General features: G+C 39.6%; 2 protein-coding genes across 3 annotated transcripts in view; one reads left to right on the forward strand and one right to left on the reverse strand.

The window, feature by feature from the left end:
- Positions 1-21,947, forward strand: part of PTPRC (protein tyrosine phosphatase receptor type C) — a 119,153-nt gene that overhangs the window by 15,346 nt on the left and 81,860 nt on the right. The window lies entirely within an intron of this gene.
- On the reverse strand, positions 6,326-21,931 carry LOC113983841 (V-type proton ATPase subunit G 3). Its single transcript, XM_027713374.2, has 4 exons — positions 21,859-21,931; positions 17,378-17,626; positions 9,946-10,046; positions 6,326-6,757 (listed from the first exon to the last, which is right to left on the reverse strand). Exons 1-4 carry the CDS (start codon positions 21,929-21,931, stop codon positions 6,584-6,586), a joined length of 597 nt encoding a protein of 198 aa, XP_027569175.2. The 3' UTR covers positions 6,326-6,583.

Genomic DNA, 21,947 nt, shown 5'->3' on the forward strand with positions numbered 1-21,947 from the left:
TTTTCCAGGGAAGGTAAATAATTATAGTCAAAACCAGAAACTGACTGAATAATGAAAATTACTTTAACTTCTTTAATACAGAGGATACATGTGGGACATATTTATGCTCATATATATAAGTATCAAAAAGTTAAAACTGTGTAAGTTAGTAGGAGCTGGAGTATTTAAGAAGTGTGTGAAGATTCTGCAGACTTTTCATCTTGGAGTAAATTATTGTCTCAATGTCACTTTATGGTGACTCCAAAGGATATGGAAGAAAAATGGTTAAAAAAAAAGAGCAAAATGTTGAATGTTTATTTGCTTACTCCAGAGCTGAATGGAAAAGCCATTAGGGAAAATACTCTGAATGGGTTTGGCAGCCGGTGCCATAAGAAACATTTCCCATAGCATATGCAGACAGAGCAGTTAAGTGTTAATAGGAAACAATATCTTTTTTTTTCCCCTTGAAACTGATATTAGTAGATATGTTGTTAAGAAGTGTTAATCTGTTATAAAGCACAATTATTTCATTTATTAAATGTTCTTCACTACTGCTAACAGCTGGGAAACCGTGAGGTAGAATGTGTCCTCCTGATGTTTGGGGAACCAGGTTGATAAAGCAGGTTTTTGGAGAGTCAAGGGTGTATGTTCCTGTGCTGGTAGAGCAGTGGTGGCAGTGTGAGGTGGAGAGCAGCGACCCTCAGAGAGGAGATGTGGATCAGAATTCATGGCAGGGGAAATTTTGAGCACCCGCCGTGCCCTGGCCACCTGTCTTTGTTGGTAGGTCTCACTTCTACACTCTGAGCTGCCACCACACTTCACCTTTACTTGATTTTAAACACAGGTATGAGTCATCCCGTTGCCAGCAATGGGTTTGCTCATTTCCCACAAGTAAGTCTGAAAGGAAAGAAGACTGACACAAAATGCTAGATTTATTTTCTGAAGTGATATATACATGGTTAGATTACATTTGTTATATATCTATTTTTAGCTGTCTCTTTTCTACAATAAATCAATGCCAAATTATAAAATAAATATTTACATGAAATATATAGAGGAAGTTTTACGAATTAGGTTATATTGACATTGATGATCTGTTTTATATTAATATTTATGCTATTTGGTTTGTTACAAGTGAATTGAATTATAAATACTGTGTTTCTTAAAGCAAAGTCTACTTAATAACAAGTTTTGAGGTCATTTTTCTGGCATATTTTATGCAAAGCTTGTTTTTGGAGCACAGCTTTACTCAAAAATCCTGTATTTCCAAAAGTGATATGGAAATTTGTTAGCATATTGGAGTTTCATGTACCTGGAAATAAATCAGATATCTGGGGCAAGAGGGACTTTCAGGAATCACCCAGGGTCAGGTAATTCAGTTGTGACATATCTTTCATAAAAGCAATGAGGAATCTCAGTAAATTAATAAGCTTGCAAGTCATCAGATTTTCCACATGCAGTCATGTCCTGTATGTGCAATAGAGTCTATTAATAGTACTCCAATGTAACATTTTCCAAGTGTTTTGTAGTAATACTGGTTGGGTCATGTACTTCTAACAAGCGTTAACATTCCTCAGGGAAGACTCGGGGTATGAAGTGCCTTATGCTGCCATAAAATGCGAGATAATCAAATCTGTGAAGGACAGGCCACTGGGAAGCTGGCAGGAATATATGACACTTGTGTATTGTGTAACAGGCAGTCCCTCTATTTCTATGATGAACTGGAGGAAATTACTTTGAAGTATATGCATTGTATACATGAAGCAGAACTTTTCATAATGGTCAAGTTTCCTACCTAACACACGGCCGTGGGGGGTTCCTGGGATGGAGGAGAACTAGAATTGCTGCTGTCACCCCAGAATATTTGCCTGATATCCTTTCTTTCCCTTATGTTTATTTGCGGTAGCACCTGGCTCCCCACTCAGTTGTTGGACAGTGAGGGTAATGTTCTTTGCCCCAGGATACGGAGAAGGTGACAGTGCGATGCCACAAAGATACCATTCTCATGGCTTAGTCTTTTGGTGGGGACATCCTAGACACATCCTGACCTGTGGCTGAGAGTAAAGAAAAATTGTGTCTAGGTAGTCTGCATGCTGTTATTTTGAGAAAAAACAAAATTCATGGTTGAAAGATGCATACAGTTCAGAGAAATTCCAATTAAACATAATGGATTCCCATTAATGGACCATGGGGGCAAGGTTCATTCTTTCTTTTGTGAGAGTTGTTACTGTTCACATGTAAACTGATGACAGTAAAACTTGCCTGTCCATATAGCTAATAGCCAATGCCACTGCAAATGTTGGAAGGTATTGTTTAGTAGCCTAAAAACGTGTTTATATTTCATACCCAGACTCAGTCTGATGTCTCACCCTGCCTAGATTTGTACCCAAAGTTTGACACAACCCCTTGCTGCAGGGCTTTTCAGTGTATCCTTATACACAGACGTCTTTCCTGTTTTGTCTGTAGCTAAGGATGCTTCTGGGCAAGGCTATGTGTGAAAGTATGGATCTGCAGGTACACATCTCCTGTAATTGTATGACATAGCAGTCTGTTTTCACCTGCCCTGTGGTGGCTCCTGAGCTCTAAAACAGCAGGTCATCCTGTCCCAACTTACAGGGAGACATTGCTCACAGTCCTGGAGCTATAAAACCTTTTAATTCAAGGACTGAAATATTTTGTTCCATAAAAATTTCATGCATACACTTATATCCTACATATGATCATTTACAAGAACAACTTATGTTTTACAGATTGTATGAACTTCCAAATATATTTTAATATGGAAAAATTTCAGTTAATATCATAATCCATGTAATAGATTAACATCTGGTTCTGATTTCCCAAACCTCAGCTTCCAAACTCTTCAGAAATTAATGGGAAAGTTGGTAGAGAGCCTTCTACATAGAATGTAGTATTAATTCTTTGTGTCTGTTTCATTTTACTTTATTTAGACTTGAAAGATATTCTGCCCTACTGGCATGAGTTCAGAGATCTTCCCTCATCACCCATGAATGGGAACCACATCACTACATCCTCATAGGTTATAATTCAAAAGAGAACATTGAGGGAGAACAGCCAGAGAAATTCAGCATAGTCCATGTCATGAGTTGTGTAGAACAGTTCTTGTACTTTCCACTGGTATGAACTTTTCCACCAGTTGTTGTTTGAGACACTTTAATCAGTGGATTTTGAATTTATCGTATAATACAGGTCTTCATTTCCAAACAGCAAAAGCCTTGTTAAGCCCCTCTTTAAGTCAGTGAAGAATTAGACTGACCTAGGAAACTTCTCAAGTTTGTTGTTTCAACCCTAATATTTCCCACTGTGGGAGTTTTGCAGTTGATTTTGATGGGAACAGCTTCACTTATTTTATTACTTGCTTATTTATTCATAATTAGAAGCTACTAATTGAAATACTGAAAGTGCTAATCACTGTCATTATGTACATTTAGTTACTCCTTACAGAGTTGGCTCCCAATGACATGGGGAAAATCCCTGTGTCTGTAGTGGTGTCATGGTCAGGTAACCACCATTTCCAAGGGAAAAACGTGGCTGGAGAGATGGAAGCTTTTACAGGAGCTCTTCAGGTGTTTGCCAAGACCATGATTTCAGGGACAATTATGAGAGAAGGATTTATACAGGCATGAGTGCTACCTATATGTGGCTTTCTATTTCTTAAAATCTGTTTGTGTTTTGATATATGATAGGTTGCCATTTTATTTGGCAACTGCATTGGGGCATATTAGGTAATAGAGTGTCAGGGCACTGTGAAGGCTGGAGGATCCCTGGAGTCCAAGGATGTTCCTGGAAGATGGCAGCGCATTTGTAATCATCCCTGGTAGGTGACTGCTGAAGATTTTTACCTTTCTTTTATGCATTTAAAAACATTTTGAAATTAAACATGCTTCTTCTTTTTCTTTTGTATGGAATGATTGTTTGTTGTTATCATGAGTATATGACTGTCACATACAAGGTATTTTGTGCACTTGTAAATTCAGCATGCATTTTCTTGGCACCTCAATATTCCATGGATGTAGCTGATACTTTACACTCTTCATTTGAAAAACCTAGTATCTTGCCAAGTTATACGAAGTCTAATTTGACCTTTACCTCTGTACAGCTAAAAGTGGTGGTATGACCACCCATTGCCTGTCCAGAAAAAGGAATGAATGCAGAAGAGAGGAAATGCGCAGAGCGCTCAAAGCTCTCAGATTTATCTCTCTCAAGATCAAATAATATCAAATTCACTCCTTCTTCATGAGAGATAGCCATGAACCGGCCGCAGCTGGAGAACATAATCAGGTTCAGAAGGCTTGAGTACTTGACTCCATGTGTATCTCAGGTACACAGGTGATAGCAGGGCTATAGGCAGGTCGTGGCCGTGACTGCAGTGCAGTGTCGCTGCATGGGAAGTGGCAAAGCTGCCCAATCCCCTCCAGACAGTGCTCATCCTTGCTACTGGTGTGGCTTCTGCTGTCCCCCACCATGTGCTCGTGTTTTTTGTCAAGGAAGGGGTATTCATGGGAGAATGTATTTTAAAGAAGATACTAAAATAAGAGATGTGTGTGTGGCCGTTAGGACCAGACATGTAGAGACAGCCTGGAAAGGAGGGCAGAAGCTTTGCAAGAAAAGAAGTTGGTGGCAGAAGACAGATTTTGGAAAGAACGCGGGAAAGGGGGAATGCCATAAAAAGAAGCAGATTAAGGAGGAAAACAAAGCATTATTTCATGTAGCATGGGTTGCTGCCTCCTGAAAAGCTGCCACTCTAGTTTGCTGCCCACCAGGATGTGGCAATTCTGCTCTTGCTGTACAGGGGTGTGTGTTTTTATCCCGTGCAGCTGGCGATGGAACCCGTATTGCTTTAGTTCTGCAGCTGAACCTGCAACATTTCTGTATGTTTAGAAGTTATAGCTGGAGAAAAGTGTGCTGAGGTAGCCCAGAGGGAAAGTGGAGCAGTCCTGAGCACTGCAGTGAGACCCTGTCAGGTGTTAGTGTCCACTTTGGTGAATGCTTAGGTTCACAGAGAATGCATCTCACAGCTGAGCTCCGCACTGGGACTGCAGCCGTGACCCAAAGCAGAGGCACATATGCCTGGGCAATGAGGCAACCCTGAGTGCCCCAAGCTATGCAGGAGGGTGCCTGCATTAGGTCCTGCACATAGCCTGGGACTTGAGTTCCTTCATCCCCTCAGCAAATCAAAGGCTATCACAGCTTGATTCAAAGCGCCCTTACATAAATGAGCCTCCCAGCTGATGTCAATCAGCTCTCTTGCCCACTCCTCGGCATCCTTGGGTCCCCAGAGAATATAATCAAGCACAGGAGACTGTAACAATCAGGGTTTGGGGATTATGTAGCATCCAGGCACAGCCTTGAGGAGTCATGTTTGTTGACATTAGGTTGACTACAGCTTTACAGTCATTTTACACATGACAGCATGTCAGCTGTGTAAACCTCGCTGGAACAGGAGATTGCCTATGACTAGCTGCTGTGAAATTGAAATGATTTCTCTGTGTCTATGTGGACTGAAAATCATGGCTATTGTTTGCCAGTTGCTGCAATTTCTCAAGCTTTTTTTCTAATTCAGTATCATTTTGTAGTGGAGAAGAGGCATTAAAGGGGCTCATGGTACCAGGTGTGTGTCAGATCCCCACTTTATCAGTGCCTCCCATCAGACTGAATGGGCTTCACTTTGAAAGGACAGATCATATTATATTTTTGTAACTTCAGTAGAATTTATTCCAGGGAAAACCTGTGCCATTGCAGAGAGAAGTATTGCTCAAGGTGACTTAGAATAACAGAAATGAGCTCTAACTGATGTGATTTCTGTAATCAACCTGTGGATTCAGGTACCATTTAGCATAACTGGTGTAGAGTTTGAGCCCATGGATTTCTGTGCTTTCAGGGTAACTGTATAATGATGGATGTGCTAGTCTGCCCGTTGCTCTGAAGCAGTTTCATAAATAATGATTATACCTCATTTTTCACACTTAACAAAGCTATATAAAATTTGTGGTGTAGTTAAGCAACAGGACAATATTTTGAGTATGACTTTTAGCAAAAATTTGTACAAGTCAACTGTATTTTGCTTTAAATTAGCATAGAAAGATTGAAAATGTTTTGACCCTTTCTGACCAAAATCTAAACGGTTCCTCTATGGTCCATAACCTGATCACTCCACGTGTCATAAGGAAAACAGAAATGCTCTATTTTAAGTTTTTGTGATATTCTATTTCATGGGACTTGAAGTAGAGTAAAGATGGGGATAAACAGACTTTATGAAACACAACATCCCAGTACAGAACATTTTATAAAGGAAAAGGAATAAAGACTCCCACTGAAAAGCTGGTGGTGTCAAATAATCATTTATTCTGCTGTTGTCGACCTGCCCCAGTCTAAATGACAGGGGCTTAGCTACCAACAGGAAACAATATTACAACAAATGCTTACAAAACCCTGTAGAATTCCTGTCACATCAAAAGCCCGTGTGAATTGTGTGCTTTTGGCTTTAGTGTTCTTTTTTTTTCTCACACATGCAGAAACAATACATGAGGAAGTATTTATGCTTATCAAGAAAGAAGGCCACTTTTTATGAACATAGCACATCTTAAACTGCATGTCTGAAGTTTGGGTGAATTTCGGGGTTGATGTCACATATCGTGCTCAAGAGCTTTTTCATCATACTCTCCATGTTCTTATGGTAGCTGCTCGTGAGGTTTCGGATGTTTTCTGTTGTCTGCTCTTCTATTTTAGCTGAGAGGTTACCTTGGGAGCCCATTACCTGAAAAGCAGAAGGCTTCTGAGCAAAATAAAAGGTTATATATGACTGTTTATTGTACTATTTTTCATCATCTAGCATAAGCATAACACAAACACGTCACAGTGCTTCCTAACAGTAAGGGTATGATCTAGGCTGAACTAGATCACAAAAACAGGATTAAAGGCAATTCTTTCATATACTCACAAGCAATGGGAATCTCCCCATGTAATGAAAGTTTCCCAGCTCAGTGTAGTAACAACATCGTAATGTTTTGTCTTTTATATCGCTCTTTTTAATTTGTTTTCTATTTTAATGACTAGTCAACTGAGTTCTATCACCCGTGTGCTTCATTTGGCCTCACTGAGAATGCACATGAGCACATCTAGGGAGCAAAACATGGGAAAGCCTTCCTGACAATGCATAATTACAGTTTCAGAGTACTTGAAATGTCTTCAGCAGTTAGTGATGTATAACCCTCAACAGGCCTCAGACAAGGTCTTTTAATGTTACATTTTCTTATCTGGCGAAATACCAGACAGCTTCTGGCACAGTTAGTATCAGGACATTCGCTTAGAATTTAATTGACTCTAGACTCGCTGAACATTTTAGCAAGGTTATGTTATAAACAGATGCACACGTTCCAAATCTGTGACTTTGCTCCCTCCTCCCCCACTGCCCCAACATCCCTTGAATTTTTCCCTTATGGAAAAGTCCTTCAGATACCAGTAGAGAAATTGTTTTTCACCTAAAGAATTCTGTGGGGGAAAGCAGGAGACTTTTCTGTGTGCTGGCAGAATAAGAAGGGAATAAGTAACATATTCTTGTTCCTGCCATGGTTCTCTGGGGTGGACTAGCTGGCGAAGCTAACCTGTAATACATTAGTGGGATACCTAGAGGATGACCGAAAACAAGGTCATTAGCTTTGTTTTCCATGTGGTTTCAGCCCAACTTAGTGCTTAAAAGAAGGAAAGCAACTGAGTTAAGATCTTTTGCTCAGCTCACCCTCGCAGTTCCATTTGTCAGTACCTGACAGTGTAGTAAGACATTGGTCTGTAACTCACATGTAAAATACTTCAGTTCGGAAGAAATGTAAGTTGTAGACATTATAGTAAGTACTGGGAAAAGATTATAGTTTTCTATAGTAACTATTTTTGGCTGACATTTTATTTTAGCTTTTAGACAAGTTGCAAGGGTCACATATGGGAAAGGCTGTACAGCTTAGGCCAGATTTATGAAGCTGATTTTTTCCACTGGGAAAAATAACTTTGTAGAGATCCCAGATGGTTGCATGTTATCCAGCTACTAAATACTTTTCAAAAACCTCAAGAAAAGTATTATAATTTTAAGAAGAGCCTCTGCAGACCTGCTCTCTCAGCTCATGCTAACATTGTAACTTGAGATAGTAAATTCTTATTCTTCTATGTGTTTTCCCTCTTTGTTTCTGCTTCTGAATATGGAGACCCTTTTCTTTTCAGAATGCAGACAGTGCTCTGCTTAGTTTATGATTCCTGCTGACCTTGAGGGTCTGTCCCTTATTTTGCCTATAGAGGTTTTATGCCAGCATCATTCCAAAGTTGCTAAAATATTACATTGACTTGGAAGCCACAAAATTCAGAATTAGGCTGCACATCTCCAGAGTTCACTGATCTCAGACCCTGAGTACAAACACCATGAACACCAGCAAACTTGGTTTGAGATGCAGGCTAAAAATTTTGCATGTTTTGAGAAAGTGTCATCCATACTGTCATTCTAACCTCAAGTTACTTGTTATTTTCTGTTGCTTTTTTTAATTCTGGATGGATGTGGAACATCTCACAGTATGAGGAAACTTACCCCAGTTTGGATATGAGCAACGCAAAGTAAGAGAAGGAATAGCATTAAATGAGACTGTGACAAAGAATTAAAAATACCTGTGTCCAAATGCCCAAGCAAGTAAACTGAACTGGGCATCAGATCTCCCCCTGCACTGGCTTTGCTGAATCTCCTGAGTGCCTTCCAGACACAGGTTAATAATGATGACATTTGTCTGGGTAGATAAATGTTCGACATAATGGGGTCAGGGAACGTGAAGGAGGACTGATGATCTTGTACAACATGTTGTCATTCGAGGAGCAATATGTCTTCTGTCCTGCTTCTGTGAAATGTTCAGTCGACAAATAGTGGCCTTTCCCTGCAGCTTTAATTTTGTTTGTGATGAAAAAATTGAGTTCACAGCAAAGCATCTGTACTCTTTTGCTATTTAAGACCTAAAACAAGAAGTCTGGCTCGACTGAAAAGGTGAACAAATTTTAGAGGTGTTTTTACTTTATTTCAGTGTCAGTAAACATCTGAAATTGTACATATGAGACAGTTCTACCTGGCCTGCTTGTGTGACAGTGTGTGCTGGCAGTGTATGTTAGAGACTTTGTGTCTATATAAGGCTTGTGATCCCTGCTGGAAAATGGTTTATGACAGGTTTGTAAAGCAGTTTTTATTCGACCTCTTTGGCTTTTTTTGTTGGCAAAAAAAGCCAAACTACTTGTTTCCACAAGTAGTTTCCCTGCCTTTGCACGGTAGAAGCTGGGGGGAAAAAACAAGAGCAAATACATAAGAGGAAGGTCACCAGGTAAAAAGAGAATGGTTTGTGAACTTTCATGAAAATACTAGACAAAAATGCAAGGTGCCATAAATGTATTAAATGGCTTTAATTCAGATATCAAAATATCAGCCAGACCACTTCTACTATAGAAACATAGTGGAAAAACTCTAAAATTTTGGTGATTTGAGTTGATAAAAGATGCAGTCTTGTATCAGACAGCTGAAGTGGAACAGAAATAGAAAGAAACATTTTAAACCTTTGCTTTTACTGACATCCACCTTACTGAAACCTCCAGTTTCAAGACAGGAATGAGGTCTGTCTGCAGTTATAGAAAGAGTACCCAAAGGTATTTTTCCTTAAGGAAGATATGTCTTCAAAGTACAAGCATGAACCAAATATGGAATCTGGACAATTTTAGTGGTAAGAGTCCATAATTTCTTCTACATATGAATTCAAAGCCTGTGAAAAAGTAAAAATTAGGCATATGCACACCATAGGGTGATATCTCTGTGTTTAATAAGTATGATCACATTGATTTGCAGAAGTATCCATGTAATATTGTTGGAAGCAATTTGGTTTACCATTGAGCAGATTGACACTACAAGAGGACATATGCATGTTTCTTACTTACATTTGTTTGCTTGCTCCTAAATTCCTTCTCTCTCTGTAACCTGTAGTGGTCTATCTCGGCTGTGGCTTCTTCCTTGGCCTGCTTCAGCCTTTTCCCCTTTCCTAGTGGAGGAAGAAACCGATTTATTTCATGCTATCACTGCATCCCAAAAGATGAATTTCTCTAAAACAGGGGATTTTAGATGGCATAATAAAATGTTGACTTTGCTGAAAACTTTGTCCATCAGCTTTATTTACACAAGAGTGGTCAGAACAGCTGAAGTGATTTATGTAGAGTACTTTTTGATTGACAGCCGGTCATGCAAGGACCCATCTTCTGAGACCAACTTCCAGTGCAGAAGCACACATCAAATGAAAAGTTTGTGGGTTTGCTAACAACAGAAGTCTTTTTGCAACTACACATTTTCTCGTAACACAAATGCATTTTTTTTAATCACAGCTTGGTGTTTATATAAATATCTATCTTTTCTTTATCAGCAATAGTAGCAGCCAGATAACAGATTTTAGTTGTCACTGATGGGAAAAGACGTTATTCTGTAAGATTTGCTGTATCGATTGGTTGCCAGCATCCCTTCATCCCACACCAACTGGATTCTTCTTGGAGCTGGCAAATTTCCAGAATACTGCAAGATATGTCTTAACCATTACCAATCTGAGTTGCAACCTTCAGGCTTTGTCCTTTTCTTCTCTCACCTTTTTCCTACCTAAGCTTTGTCCAGTGCAGAGGTGAGTGATTAAGAGGAGGTCAATGGTATCCTCTACCAGTGCACAGAAAATATGAAAGCGATTCAAAAAAACTTTTTTTTTTCCTTTTCATTTTAAAGAAGGTGATCTTTAAGGTGATATTGTAGGGTGTAGCGGAAACAAGAGCCTTCCTCCTGACCAGGTGTGTTTACATACTTAATTTTGTTTGCTGAGAATAGTTACTTTGTTTTAGGTAAAACACTATGGATTTGTCAAATCAAGTGCACATAAGTCATTGCAGGACTGGGCATAAGGTAGTTCCTGGGTCTAGCAAGTATGTTATGGAAAGGATAAAAGGTTTGATGGGAATGTGATGTTTAAGGTTTTACATGAAGGAGCTGGTGAAAATGTCATAAAAACCCCTGTGGTCTTCTCTGTCTGCCTGTTTTTTATAAAGTTGGTGAAGTTGCATGGATTCTGCTACACTACTTTGTGAGGAAAAAGTCATTTTCTGACTGATGGGACTGTAAACCTCTTGCATTGAATGTTGATATGTTATACTTGAAACACCTGTGCTGATGCTGATTTTTGGAGTCTCTTTCTGTATGGCTACAATTTTAGGAGTGGGGGGAATAAGCTTGCTCCCTTTTCTTAACAGGAGAAATATCTTCGATGTCTGAAAAACTGCTTAGTTGCTTAAATTAGGATATCACAAGGATGAAAGGGGCATTCTAGGCAACTTGATTTCATGTGTGACACATCAATTAATTTACTTATTGTAACCAATTCAAGCATAGAAGGTGAAAGGTACCTTTTCTGAAGTCCTAAGGAATGTTCTCCACCTAGACTAGGAAGAAGACCGTGAATATTTCTGATTTGTTTTCTCTAGGCTATTATACTGTATTGGTTACACCTGAGCTGGGCTTCTAAAACCTTATCAGGTGTGGCATATAGCAACCTGCTTCCACTGAGCATGGCACAATGAGGAAGTTCAAGAGGAAGGCTGTTGGTTTTAATACATTTGAGACTCAGCAAAAGCCTGGGTAAAATGCCTGATCCAGCAGGAAACTACTTGCCCAGTTGATGGCTTCTTCCAAAGTCATCACCTGCAGATGGGTGAGTAGAAGTGGAGAGATGCCTGAAATGTGAATTACCTTTTCAAGTCTTGATTCCTGGACTGTTTGCTTTTGTGGCCATGCTTATTGTGGACCCTTGGGTGTGTGGCTGTATACAGGCTTTTTACAGGAAGGAGCAAACTACTGAGGAACTAGATAGCTTTACTGACTCTCAGTTCATGAGTGCAGGGCTCTCTTGTGTAGTAAATTATATTTCTCAGAGTCCTTCTGCCGTTGAGCCACTGTGCCTATGCATGAAGGGGAGAGAGACAGTTTAAAACTTAGTGGGTATTTTCCCAGAATTTGTATGTGTAGGATAAAGGCTGATTCCACCATCTTCTGCCACTCACTGTGTGAAGTGTTGGGTGAACAGACAGATTTGTGTAAGAGCCTGATATCAGTCTGGACAACAAAATTTGGAACCAGGTTTAGGTCTATATTTTGAAGTTTCCCTTATTCTCCTCTCCAAATTTGGAGCTGATCAGCCTTTTGTAGAGTTTTCCTCTAGGAGTGGAGCCGGGGGGTGATTCTCTGGAGCTAAGCATTCGGGGGGAAGTGACTATGATGAAGCTCTGCCAATTTCACCAGCTGAGGAACTGGATCTCTATATCAAATTAAATTATTTCAAAATCAGTGGGATTTTAATTTCAAATTCCATCTGGGGGGCCATCTGTAGTAAATATGTTGCATATTTGGCCACCAGATAGATAAATATATCCTTTTAAAATGCACAAAATGGAAAGAGATTTACTGTAAAACAGCAGTTCACTTGCCTCTGACAATGTAGGTAGTGAACCAAAAAGTATATATATACCTATGTGTCAGCTCTTGACAGTGCACTGGAGTAAGCACAATACATAGGGTGTCACTGTGGAGCAACAGCCATTTCATTTTACCATGATGCCTTTAGGATTGGCACAGCAGGAACCTGCTGCTTCCTATTTAATTAAGTGGAAAAGCTGTGAGTAAATTACTGCTAGTTCAACAACGTTGTGGACAGAATCGGCAACTGCCAACATATGCGACAGTGCATATGCTGCACCTGATTAAGTTAAGCAGAAACTAGAGCTTAACCTGCTGTTCCACTAGAGACAAACCAAAATTAATTAATCAGTCTGTTGTTAACCACTTGTCTGCTACCTTAGTTGTGCAGTACGGGACTGCCTTTTCAAAGCCTTACTGATCTGCTGCGTTGGGTTCTGTGCAGAGCACAGCCAAGCTGAAATCCACCCTTACCCACTGAAGGGTGGCAAAGCACTGAAATTCAGCCAAGATCATGCAAAAAGAGGACAAGAAATACAGGAAGATGGACAAACCAATCTCTATGATCATACAGGTGAGGTACATAAAGCTCCAAGTTTGAAGGGATTTTGCTGCAAAGGGTGTGCCGTGGGGGCCCTGCCCCTCTGGTTTGCTACTGTCCCTCTGTAGCTCCTTCCATCCTTGAAGACAGGGAGCAGCAAAGCAGCTGTGCTATGCTTGGTTTCCTTGTCCACTCTTGTCCATGATTATGGTAGCTGACAGCCTATAAATTTTTAGGCATCATGTAAATTGGCCAAATCTTAACTTGCTGTAAAAGCCAGCCCTGTGTTAGATTTTCTTGCCTAACGTGGGAAGGTATTATCAGCATGGAGAAAGGCTGTGTTCTTCTTTCTAGGTGTTTCTGTGATGGTAATGAAATACCTAGCTCTGGTTAGATCCAAAAGAACTGGTGTATTTTAGATTATTGGAGTTTTTTAGATCTTGCAAGAAAAAGACAGTAGGAGGCAAAAATGTTGCATTCTAATTTGTTCAAAACACTAAGTTATCTTACTTTCCAAAAACTGCAATGCTAAAATTGGCTTTTTTGATTTCAAACATATCATCTAGGCTTCTAGCTGAATTTCTGCATAGAAATCAAATCATTTGAAGAAGTTGCGAAAAATTAATCATATTTTCTTAAAATAGAACAGCTTCAGTTGTCTTCAAGAGTGCTAAATTGTCTGCAAATTGGGATTTGGGGATGCTCATTTTGTGAAGACTCTTTTGTACTTTTAATAAAATACAATAGAAGCAGCTGATCAGTATATATAGGGTTTTTTTCAGTAGATAAAATAGGTCTTGGATATTATCCAAGAGAGTGCCATGGATATAATTCTGCTTATTATATCTTATTTTGATTAACATTTGGTTTTAGTCTGATTTCCTGAAATCTTTCATCTCAGTTTTCATTTTATTAGGCACGAGAAATTCAAGCCAAGCCATAAAAATCTATAGGAAAACAAATGTTGCTAAGCCCAGTCTTCATGACACATTTGTTTCCCTTGTTTTAACCAAAAGGATTTTCGGGAATTGATGTCTTGGCTCTGACAATGCTCAGTTATTTCTGGGATCCAAATTATGCTTTAAGTAAAAATGATAGATAAAGCAGAGCCACATTCTAAAGGCCAAAGAATTGCAGACTGGATTGATTTGTGTTTAATCAATTTAATAGTTGCAGTCTTGCACGTGTGCATTTACTAACTAATTAATTCAACTATTATTAATTTGTCAGGTATAAGGGATATGGGCTAATGATACAGTAAAGATATTGCAAGCCAGGATAAAGGGTATTGAGCTAGAAGTATGAAAAAGCATGTATAGAGGAGCTTTAGCTTTATTTTTGCTTTGTTTCGTGTCTATCGATATAATTTTATTTACTGTTTTTTCAGTTATTTCAAGTGGGGTTTGAATTACAAACAACTGCACATATGTCAGCAAAAACCAGGCCTATTACCTGTTTATATACAACATTACGTGTGTTCACACTACATTTTGATCTGGTTATGTATCAACTGTAAACACTGAAGGGTAGTTTTGCTATTCACATTTCCTTGAAAATGCCTTTTCCTGGTTGTGTCCCATGAGCAACCTGCCATTTGTTCTTCTGACATTCCAGTTTGTAAACAGGACAGCCAGACTCATTGGTACAGGGGTGTTGTGCAGTACCTGTTTGTGGTGACAAAGGAGGTCACAGGTACAGTTTAGCAGGGACAGGACTGCATTGGCACTGCCTGGATGGGTTCATTGCTTTCACTTGCAGCCCAGACCTGCTGAGCCCAGGCCCTGAGCAGAAGCTGCTGATCTGAACTGGTACCGGGTGGATCTGGGCTGGCAATTTCTGGGGGGAAGCAGCACGTCCTTGCCTTGTTTCACCGAACTCTGTGCCCAGGTTAACCACTTGTGCTGGATATATCAGTTGCATTTCATATACTTCCTTTCATCTTAGCTTTTATTCTTAGAGACAAACTCTGCAATTTGATCTAACTGCAGAATCACTCCAAGGAAGAGATTGTTGAAGTAATTCCAATTTGGCACAGCCAGATTTCCCTCTAAAAGAATCCCTTTTGTCCTTGTCCCATAGGATTTGAATTATGGTGGTATAGTTAGGTATCTAAGGTGGTGTAGTGACATTGTTATGAAAATACTGAAATTACGACAACATAGGACTTTTTAATTTTGTTTTGTGGCTTCACTGCAAACCTCTTGTAATGTTGAATGCATTGATTGTCTAGGTATAATTATTCTGCTAGTTTAGCTATAATGCTTGGTTTGGCACAAAATGCAGGGTGGATTTATTGAAACTGTTTGCCCTTGATCTGCTATACCCAGGAATAAAATCTTTTGGAAATTCCTGAAGTTTTTCCTGGGATCATATGGAGCTGCTGAGGCTGGAAGGAATCTACAGGGTATGCTCCAAAGCCCTGCTTGGAGCAAGGGCAGCTTGACCGGGACCATATCTAGCAGGTTTTGAACATCTCTGAGATTGGAGACTCCACAGGCTCTCTGGGCAGCCTGTTCCTCCCTCGCAGTTATTGATCTGTTTTCTTACATTTAAATTTGTTTATTGAATCTGTTATTTTTCTTAATAATTTTTGTAAATGCAAGAAAAGTATGGCCTTAAAAGGAATAGAGAAGAAAGTCATACTGATGAATTATTTTCACTCTAAACATTTTTACTGATAGAAAAATTTTAAATAGCTGTTTTTCTGTAGCTGGTTATTAACTCCTACCATTGTATTAGTGTTGAGGTAAGCGTAGGTAGTGGTTTAATTGAAGTTTCTGACTCAGAGGGATCTTGAAGATACTTTATCTGTAAGAAACCCTGTGATTATCACAAGCACTCCAAGTAAGGCTGAGATGATAACAAGGGAGTGTGTCTTTTACAGAGTAGAGTAAATGCACCTGCAACTGTGTCTGGATTCTGCAAGACATTCATCTTCAGTCATTACTTTTATGTTATAATGATAATTTTCTTTTTTGAAATTCCTTAAGGTTTGAAGCCTCTTTTTTAACTGTGTGTTTTAGAAAAAGCTAAACTGACTCATCCAGTTTTAAAAACAAAACCAAATGAAATTAAAGCAACAAAAAAACCTCAAACCAAAAGTAAGGGGTAATCAACTTCAAGCTATCATAGTTAAAGGCAGTCTGTGTTCAGGCCAAACTCCCCCTCCCTCCACTGGGGCTGTGTCTTTCCAGGTCATATGCTTTCTTGCTTTAGGGTACAGTGTGTTTCCTCTGCCTTACATAAGAAGGGAGAACACCCCTCCCAGCGCACCTGTTTTGGCTATGTAAGGATTAAATCACTTCTTCATTATCCTTTGCTTTCAGGCTTGCATTTGGGAGAGTTCTGTTTTATGAAGATGAGAGAATTTTTTTTTTCTCTCTATTGCGTCTGCAAGGCACAGGCAGTGGTTGGGTGCTCAGGGAAGGGGACTTGCCTTTCTACATGTTTTTTTGTGTGTTGCTGTACAAATTGAGATGTCACACTAACAGTTAATGAACACACAGCAATACTGATTCATGTGTAGAAGGGATACGGAAACTACAGAAATTATTTCTGTTTGGCTTCCATTTCTCCCTGGAAAACAAAATATATTCCTTTATCACACTCTTGCTCCACGTGACATCGTCATACATTTTAGTTGAGTTCTGCAGCACAGTCTTGTTTCCGGCTGCTGGTTTCCAAAGCAGGGTAACTCCATGAAACAGTATCAGTGTTTCAGTGCTAATGCAGGTCAGTGACTCAAGTGGTTGGTGGCTACACTCAGGAGAATAATTACTTGCACCATGTAATAAAACTTCTATAAATGATCTAGTACAGTACTGAGAGTGCTTGTGATTCTACTGATTACTATCATGGTGCTGAAGTCTCCCTTTTGTTTTCATATAATTTTTTGAAGTCCAGCTGAGATTAGGAGACAAGTTACTAGATTTTGCAAGTAAAGAGGAACATTTTAATAGGACTTATGGAGAAAAATAGTGTTTGGAGTCTGGTCCTTCAGAGCTGGAAGCCAGAAGCATGTAGAATTCTAGTTTAAATAGCTAGGGAAGGCAGTAATGGCATTATTGGCATTTAGATAAAGCAAGAATAAATCTGGCTGACAGGACAAATATAAAAAAGAAAACACTTTTAACATAATAAGGCACATGTGCATACACACACAAACAGAGAATTTTAAGCAAACTCTGAATGTTCAGTTCTGGTTAAATGCCTGGTTGCAGTCAAGGCACAGCATTAATGCATGGATACAGATGAAATGTTTTTCTGTGATCTACTGTAATTCTGAAGAGCTTGCACTTGAGAAGTACAGTAAAAACAGGCCAGCTACTTACTTTTTTTGGCTTCCTCCAGTTTGTCCTTGGCACGTTTTTCTGCCTGCAAAAGCTGCTGGATTCCCTGAGACTGGCTGGTCATGCTGATTGTTGAGGCTGGTGAACTTCTGTGGAGAACAGAGCTGGGAGGGAGTTTTATGCAGCTGCCAGGCTCTTCCTTGTGTTTTTTGTTCTGCCTCTTATTACAACAAGCTTCCAGATTGCACCAAACCAGCTGGCTCTGCCTGGATTGCTGCTGGGCAAAAAGGCCTGTTAGTGCAATTGGAAAAACACAGCAGCAAGGCTGAAAGGAATGTTCTCTCCTCTTCAGGGTCACAGAGATGTTGAAGTGTCCAATTAACACACTGGAGGAAAAAAAAAAGGAACATTTCAATTAGCTTGTATTTTAATGGGGATTTTTTTTCTTTTTTAATCTCTTCTTGCTGAAGTATAGTTGATCTTGTCAGAGGAACTGAGGAGAAAAAAATTGTTTATTGGATTTTTCTTTTAATTAAACTTTCCCCCAATGTGAAGAATCAGACTCAGTCAACAATTAATTTTGGTTGAACACTATGATCTGCTTGTAGACTTCTCTTTGGTGTTACTTCTTAACACTATACGTTAGGGTTTTCACTTAAAAAAAATCTTCAATAGAAAAGAATTTATTATGACTAAAATTTAAAAAAGCAGTGATGGTTGAGGTACACTCTGCCTTGTAATCTGCCACGATGGAGATGAGTGCTGGGGTGGAAAGCTGTGGGATTAGCTCTAAGATCCAGACTCTTGGAAGGTATGAATGGTGGCCTAGGTTTAAGTCATAACACACACAATGGTCAAATGAACATCTGAGGTGGCTGTAGATGCACATCCCACTCCCTACAGAAGGATAGTGTTTTGTGAGCTACTACATGAACAAGCAGCATGTTCATATTCTCAATCCTTATTAGAAAAAACAAATCCCACTCTCAAAGGTACTCTTGCCATTGCATAGGAGAGGGACCTGTCAAGTTGCATAATTAAAATAGATTTACTTTTGTAAAAAAGTATGTCATAGCATTAGTCAAGTATATTTACTATAAATTTATTCAAGATAGAGCTCTACCAGAATCAGAGATCACCTTCTGATGTAAATGTTTTTTTCTTCATCCAGAAACTGTGTGAGATGCTTTCTCATCTCCAGCACTGAAATCAGGGGTTCGCTGTACCTGCAGGAGAAGAGACATGGCACTATTTTTAGAAGATTTTAATGCATAGCCTTGAAGTTTATTTTATTCAGACTCAGAAGACGAAGTGATGATCAGTTCTACAGAAAATGTGGAAACTGTAGGGTTAGGAAGCCTGTTGTGCCACTGGGACTCAGCTATAAGTGATATTACTGGCAAAGAAAAGCAGAAGTGGAAAATGAAAGTAAAAAATGAAGAGATTTGGTTTACTTGGGGCAGGAAACTTTAAAGCAGTAGTTACTTAAAAATTAAATAGGAAGTGGAAATGTCAGGCTTGTCTCAGACATCAAAAGTATATTCCAGGCAAAGGGTCTTGTCAGGCAAATTTCATTGCTACAAGGAATGTTACAAAACTGCTAGGAAATTAAACTGTTTCAGAGCTTTGGACTTGGTTGAAAGCATCATGGGTCAAACCTTTTAAATTTTCAGAGCAGTTCTCAATGCCATAATTATGTTATGTGGGCCTCAGTAACAGCCTGAGTTTTTATATTTACAATCTGTTAATTAATATTTCACAGAAAATAATTCTATATAATGAATTTTTATGGGAAAAAAATCCACCCTTCAACAGACTATGAAACTTTTCTATTGAGAAAAAAATTAATATAGTCCTTCAGTAGATCATTTGAGCTGTGTATGTCACAGTTCACACAATTCAATATTTCTCTGAATTAAAAAAAAAATCCCAGTTTATAATTTTCCTTGTGATTGGTTCACATACAGTTTGGTGGCATGCCATGCTGGCACTCCTCATGGCATCAGGCACCTAGTACACCTCTGCAGGGGAGAAGATGATAATTTATTTGGCTGGTGCTTATATATAGGTTTTGTTAGACTCCACACAAAGTACTGCCACTTAGAACTAATTTCAAACTTGTCCGATGATGTCGGTGGTGATCTCAGACTATGTTGACATGGCACCTCTGTGAATCCCACTTCAAGGATAATTCATTAAAATAAAGTAGGTTAAGCCAATGACTGACCAAACAGGCTCCTACTTCATCACACAAGCTCATAAGAAACTTCTTTGTGTCGTAGTTGCTGCCTTTCTTTCCAAGCCAGCTCCAGACTCATTAAATTAGAGAAGAGAAACCAATGTGATGACTGGTGATGGGGGGAGGAGAGGTGTTAGCAGAGTGAGAGAAGGCAGAGAGAAGTGTTTTTAGTTTTGTTTAAGACTCCTTTTCTTCTCAGCATTTGGCCTACCTATCTCAGTCTCCAGAATTTCCTGAGCCTTTTCTGGCTATCCCCACTGACAGAATGGGAAAAATGGGCTCAGTTCTGTCATTCTCACTCCCTCAAAGCAAAGCTGTACAGCAAGGAAACGAAGAGTCTTACAAGGGATGAGAGACCCTGCTGAGCTCTCCCTGCTCACCCACAGCTTGTACAGCAGAAACACTCTAAATCAGGTATTTCTAGTTTAGGTGGAGGCTGTGCAGCTGCTGTTTTATCTCTGCAGAGGGAAGGTCAGGGACAGTGGCGAAGTTCACCCCAGGTAATTCAGATTATTTTATTTGGAAAAAAATCTGCTTGCTGTAACTCAGATTGAGCCTTACCTAGCATGAGTGTACTAACTTGTCAGTCCACCTACTGCTGTGCAGTAAAGGCAGTGCTGTGGCACCCTTTTATTGTGGTTTAAGTGTGCACAGACTCTCTGGTATGTAGGAGGGCAGCAGGCAGAGTTTCTGCTGAAATGTGTTTAAGTAGAAGGTCTCCCATTGCCTCTGTGGCTGTATTTCCCAAAGCACACACTTTTTTTTTTTTTTTTAATTACTTCTTTAAATTATAAAACAAATCCTTTCTAAATGAGCTGCAAGGACTGCTAAGTAGCAACCTTTGTTCAGAATACAGCTTCAAAGCAGCGACACTGATTCAATGATAGCAGCATGTAAGGCAGGGCAGCTGCTGCGGGTGCTTTTGTGTTTCTGTGCACCTTTTGTTTTGTTGCTCTAGAAAGGCCTAAGTAAGGAAAAGCAGGGTGCACACCTGCATGGCTTCCTGCAGCATGATGGGGACTGCTTTTCTGATGAAAATGGAGCACCTTCAAACAGAGTAAGACCTATCATGCTGAGGAAGAGTAATGGGCTCCTGTTAACACTCATAAAAAAGTCTTTGTACACCAATTAAAAAGTATGCAGTGAAACCCATCACATGTATCTGAAAATCCTAGCCTTTTCTCTCTGAATTCAACAAACCATGTTTGCTTATATTAGAAGAAAAAGTTATGAACTTTGTACTGAAGTTGTAATTATGTCTGCAAGCTAAGATTCTTGCCGCAGTGTTTTCTGACACTGACATTCTCACTCTGTTGTCATCAGCACAGTTCATCTCAGCAGCCTGAATTTCACCCATAGACCAGAAAAATAGGGGAACAAATAGGTATGAAAAGATGAATAAATATTATAATATTGCTAGAGGCAGCTTGCTGCCATACTGTCTGGGTGAGCTTATTGACTGCTGGCCAAGTCTGCAACACAGCTCCAGCTTCAGCTGCCATAGCAGTCTGATGGCCCTATATTGAACACCTACTTTAAACCAACTCATATTTTTTCCTAAATTTGGCCTATGTCTTAATATGAGTAATTATGTTTGCAACTATAGTGAGTTTAGCATTCAGAGAAAGCCAGTGTGAGCTGTGTATGTACTTATTTTTTCTGAAAAGCTCTTCAACTTCCAGGAGAAAAATTAGGATTTTTTTTAATATGCATGTGAAAATTTGGGCAGAGTAAATAGTAATAATTTTAAAAATGTGCAAAAAAAAAAGGGAAAAAAGGCGTAGCCTCTGTGATTAACTTCCATGTTAATTTATAACTTGACCATCAATATGGTTGAGATTCTTTCCTGGTTTAAGTATATGGTGTATTCACCCCAGCCAGCAAGCCCCCACCCAGCAGATCGCTTACTCCCCTGTGGTGGCGTGGGGGAGAGAATCAAAAGAGCAAGAGTGAGAAAACTTCTGAGTCAAGGTCAAAACAGTTTTAAAAATGAGGGGAAGGGTAGAAGGAGACAAAGTGATGCAAAGTCACTTATCACCTCCCACAAGCAGACCAATGCCTAGTCAGCCTCCAAATAGAGGCTACTGTGGAAAGACCAAATCTCCAGTCATGTTTCTGAGTTTGGTATTACATTATTTGCAGTATCTCTTTGGTCACTCCAGTTTGCTGTCCTGGCTCTGACCACTCCCAGCCTCCTGCATGCCCCAGCCTGCTTTTGTGGGGGACAGAGCTGAGGAACAGAGAAAACCTTGACCTGCAAGCCCTGTTCAGCAACATCTAAAACATTGGTGTGCTATCGACACAATTTTAGTCGCAAGCCGAAAACGTGCAGGCTGCAACGAAGCAATTAACTCCATCGCAACCAGACCCAGC

Source organism: Pipra filicauda, unplaced genomic scaffold (genome assembly GCF_003945595.2).
Source record: "Pipra filicauda isolate LSUMZ 115617 unplaced genomic scaffold, ASM394559v2 scaffold76_size2844353_pilon, whole genome shotgun sequence".
In the NCBI taxonomy this organism is placed as follows: Eukaryota; Metazoa; Chordata; class Aves; order Passeriformes; family Pipridae; genus Pipra; species Pipra filicauda.

Coding starts and splice junctions, on each gene's coding strand:
- LOC113983841 (XM_027713374.2), bottom strand. CDS start 21,931: ATGGAGTTAATTGCTTCGTTGCAGCCTGCACGTTTTCGGCTTGCGACT. Junction 10,047..17,377: donor ACTGGAGGAAGCCAAAAAAA/GTAAGTAGCTGG, acceptor TTCCTCCACTAG/GAAAGGGGAAAAGGCTGAAG. Junction 6,758..9,945: donor TTAGGAGCAAGCAAACAAAT/GTAAGTAAGAAA, acceptor TCTGCTTTTCAG/GTAATGGGCTCCCAAGGTAA.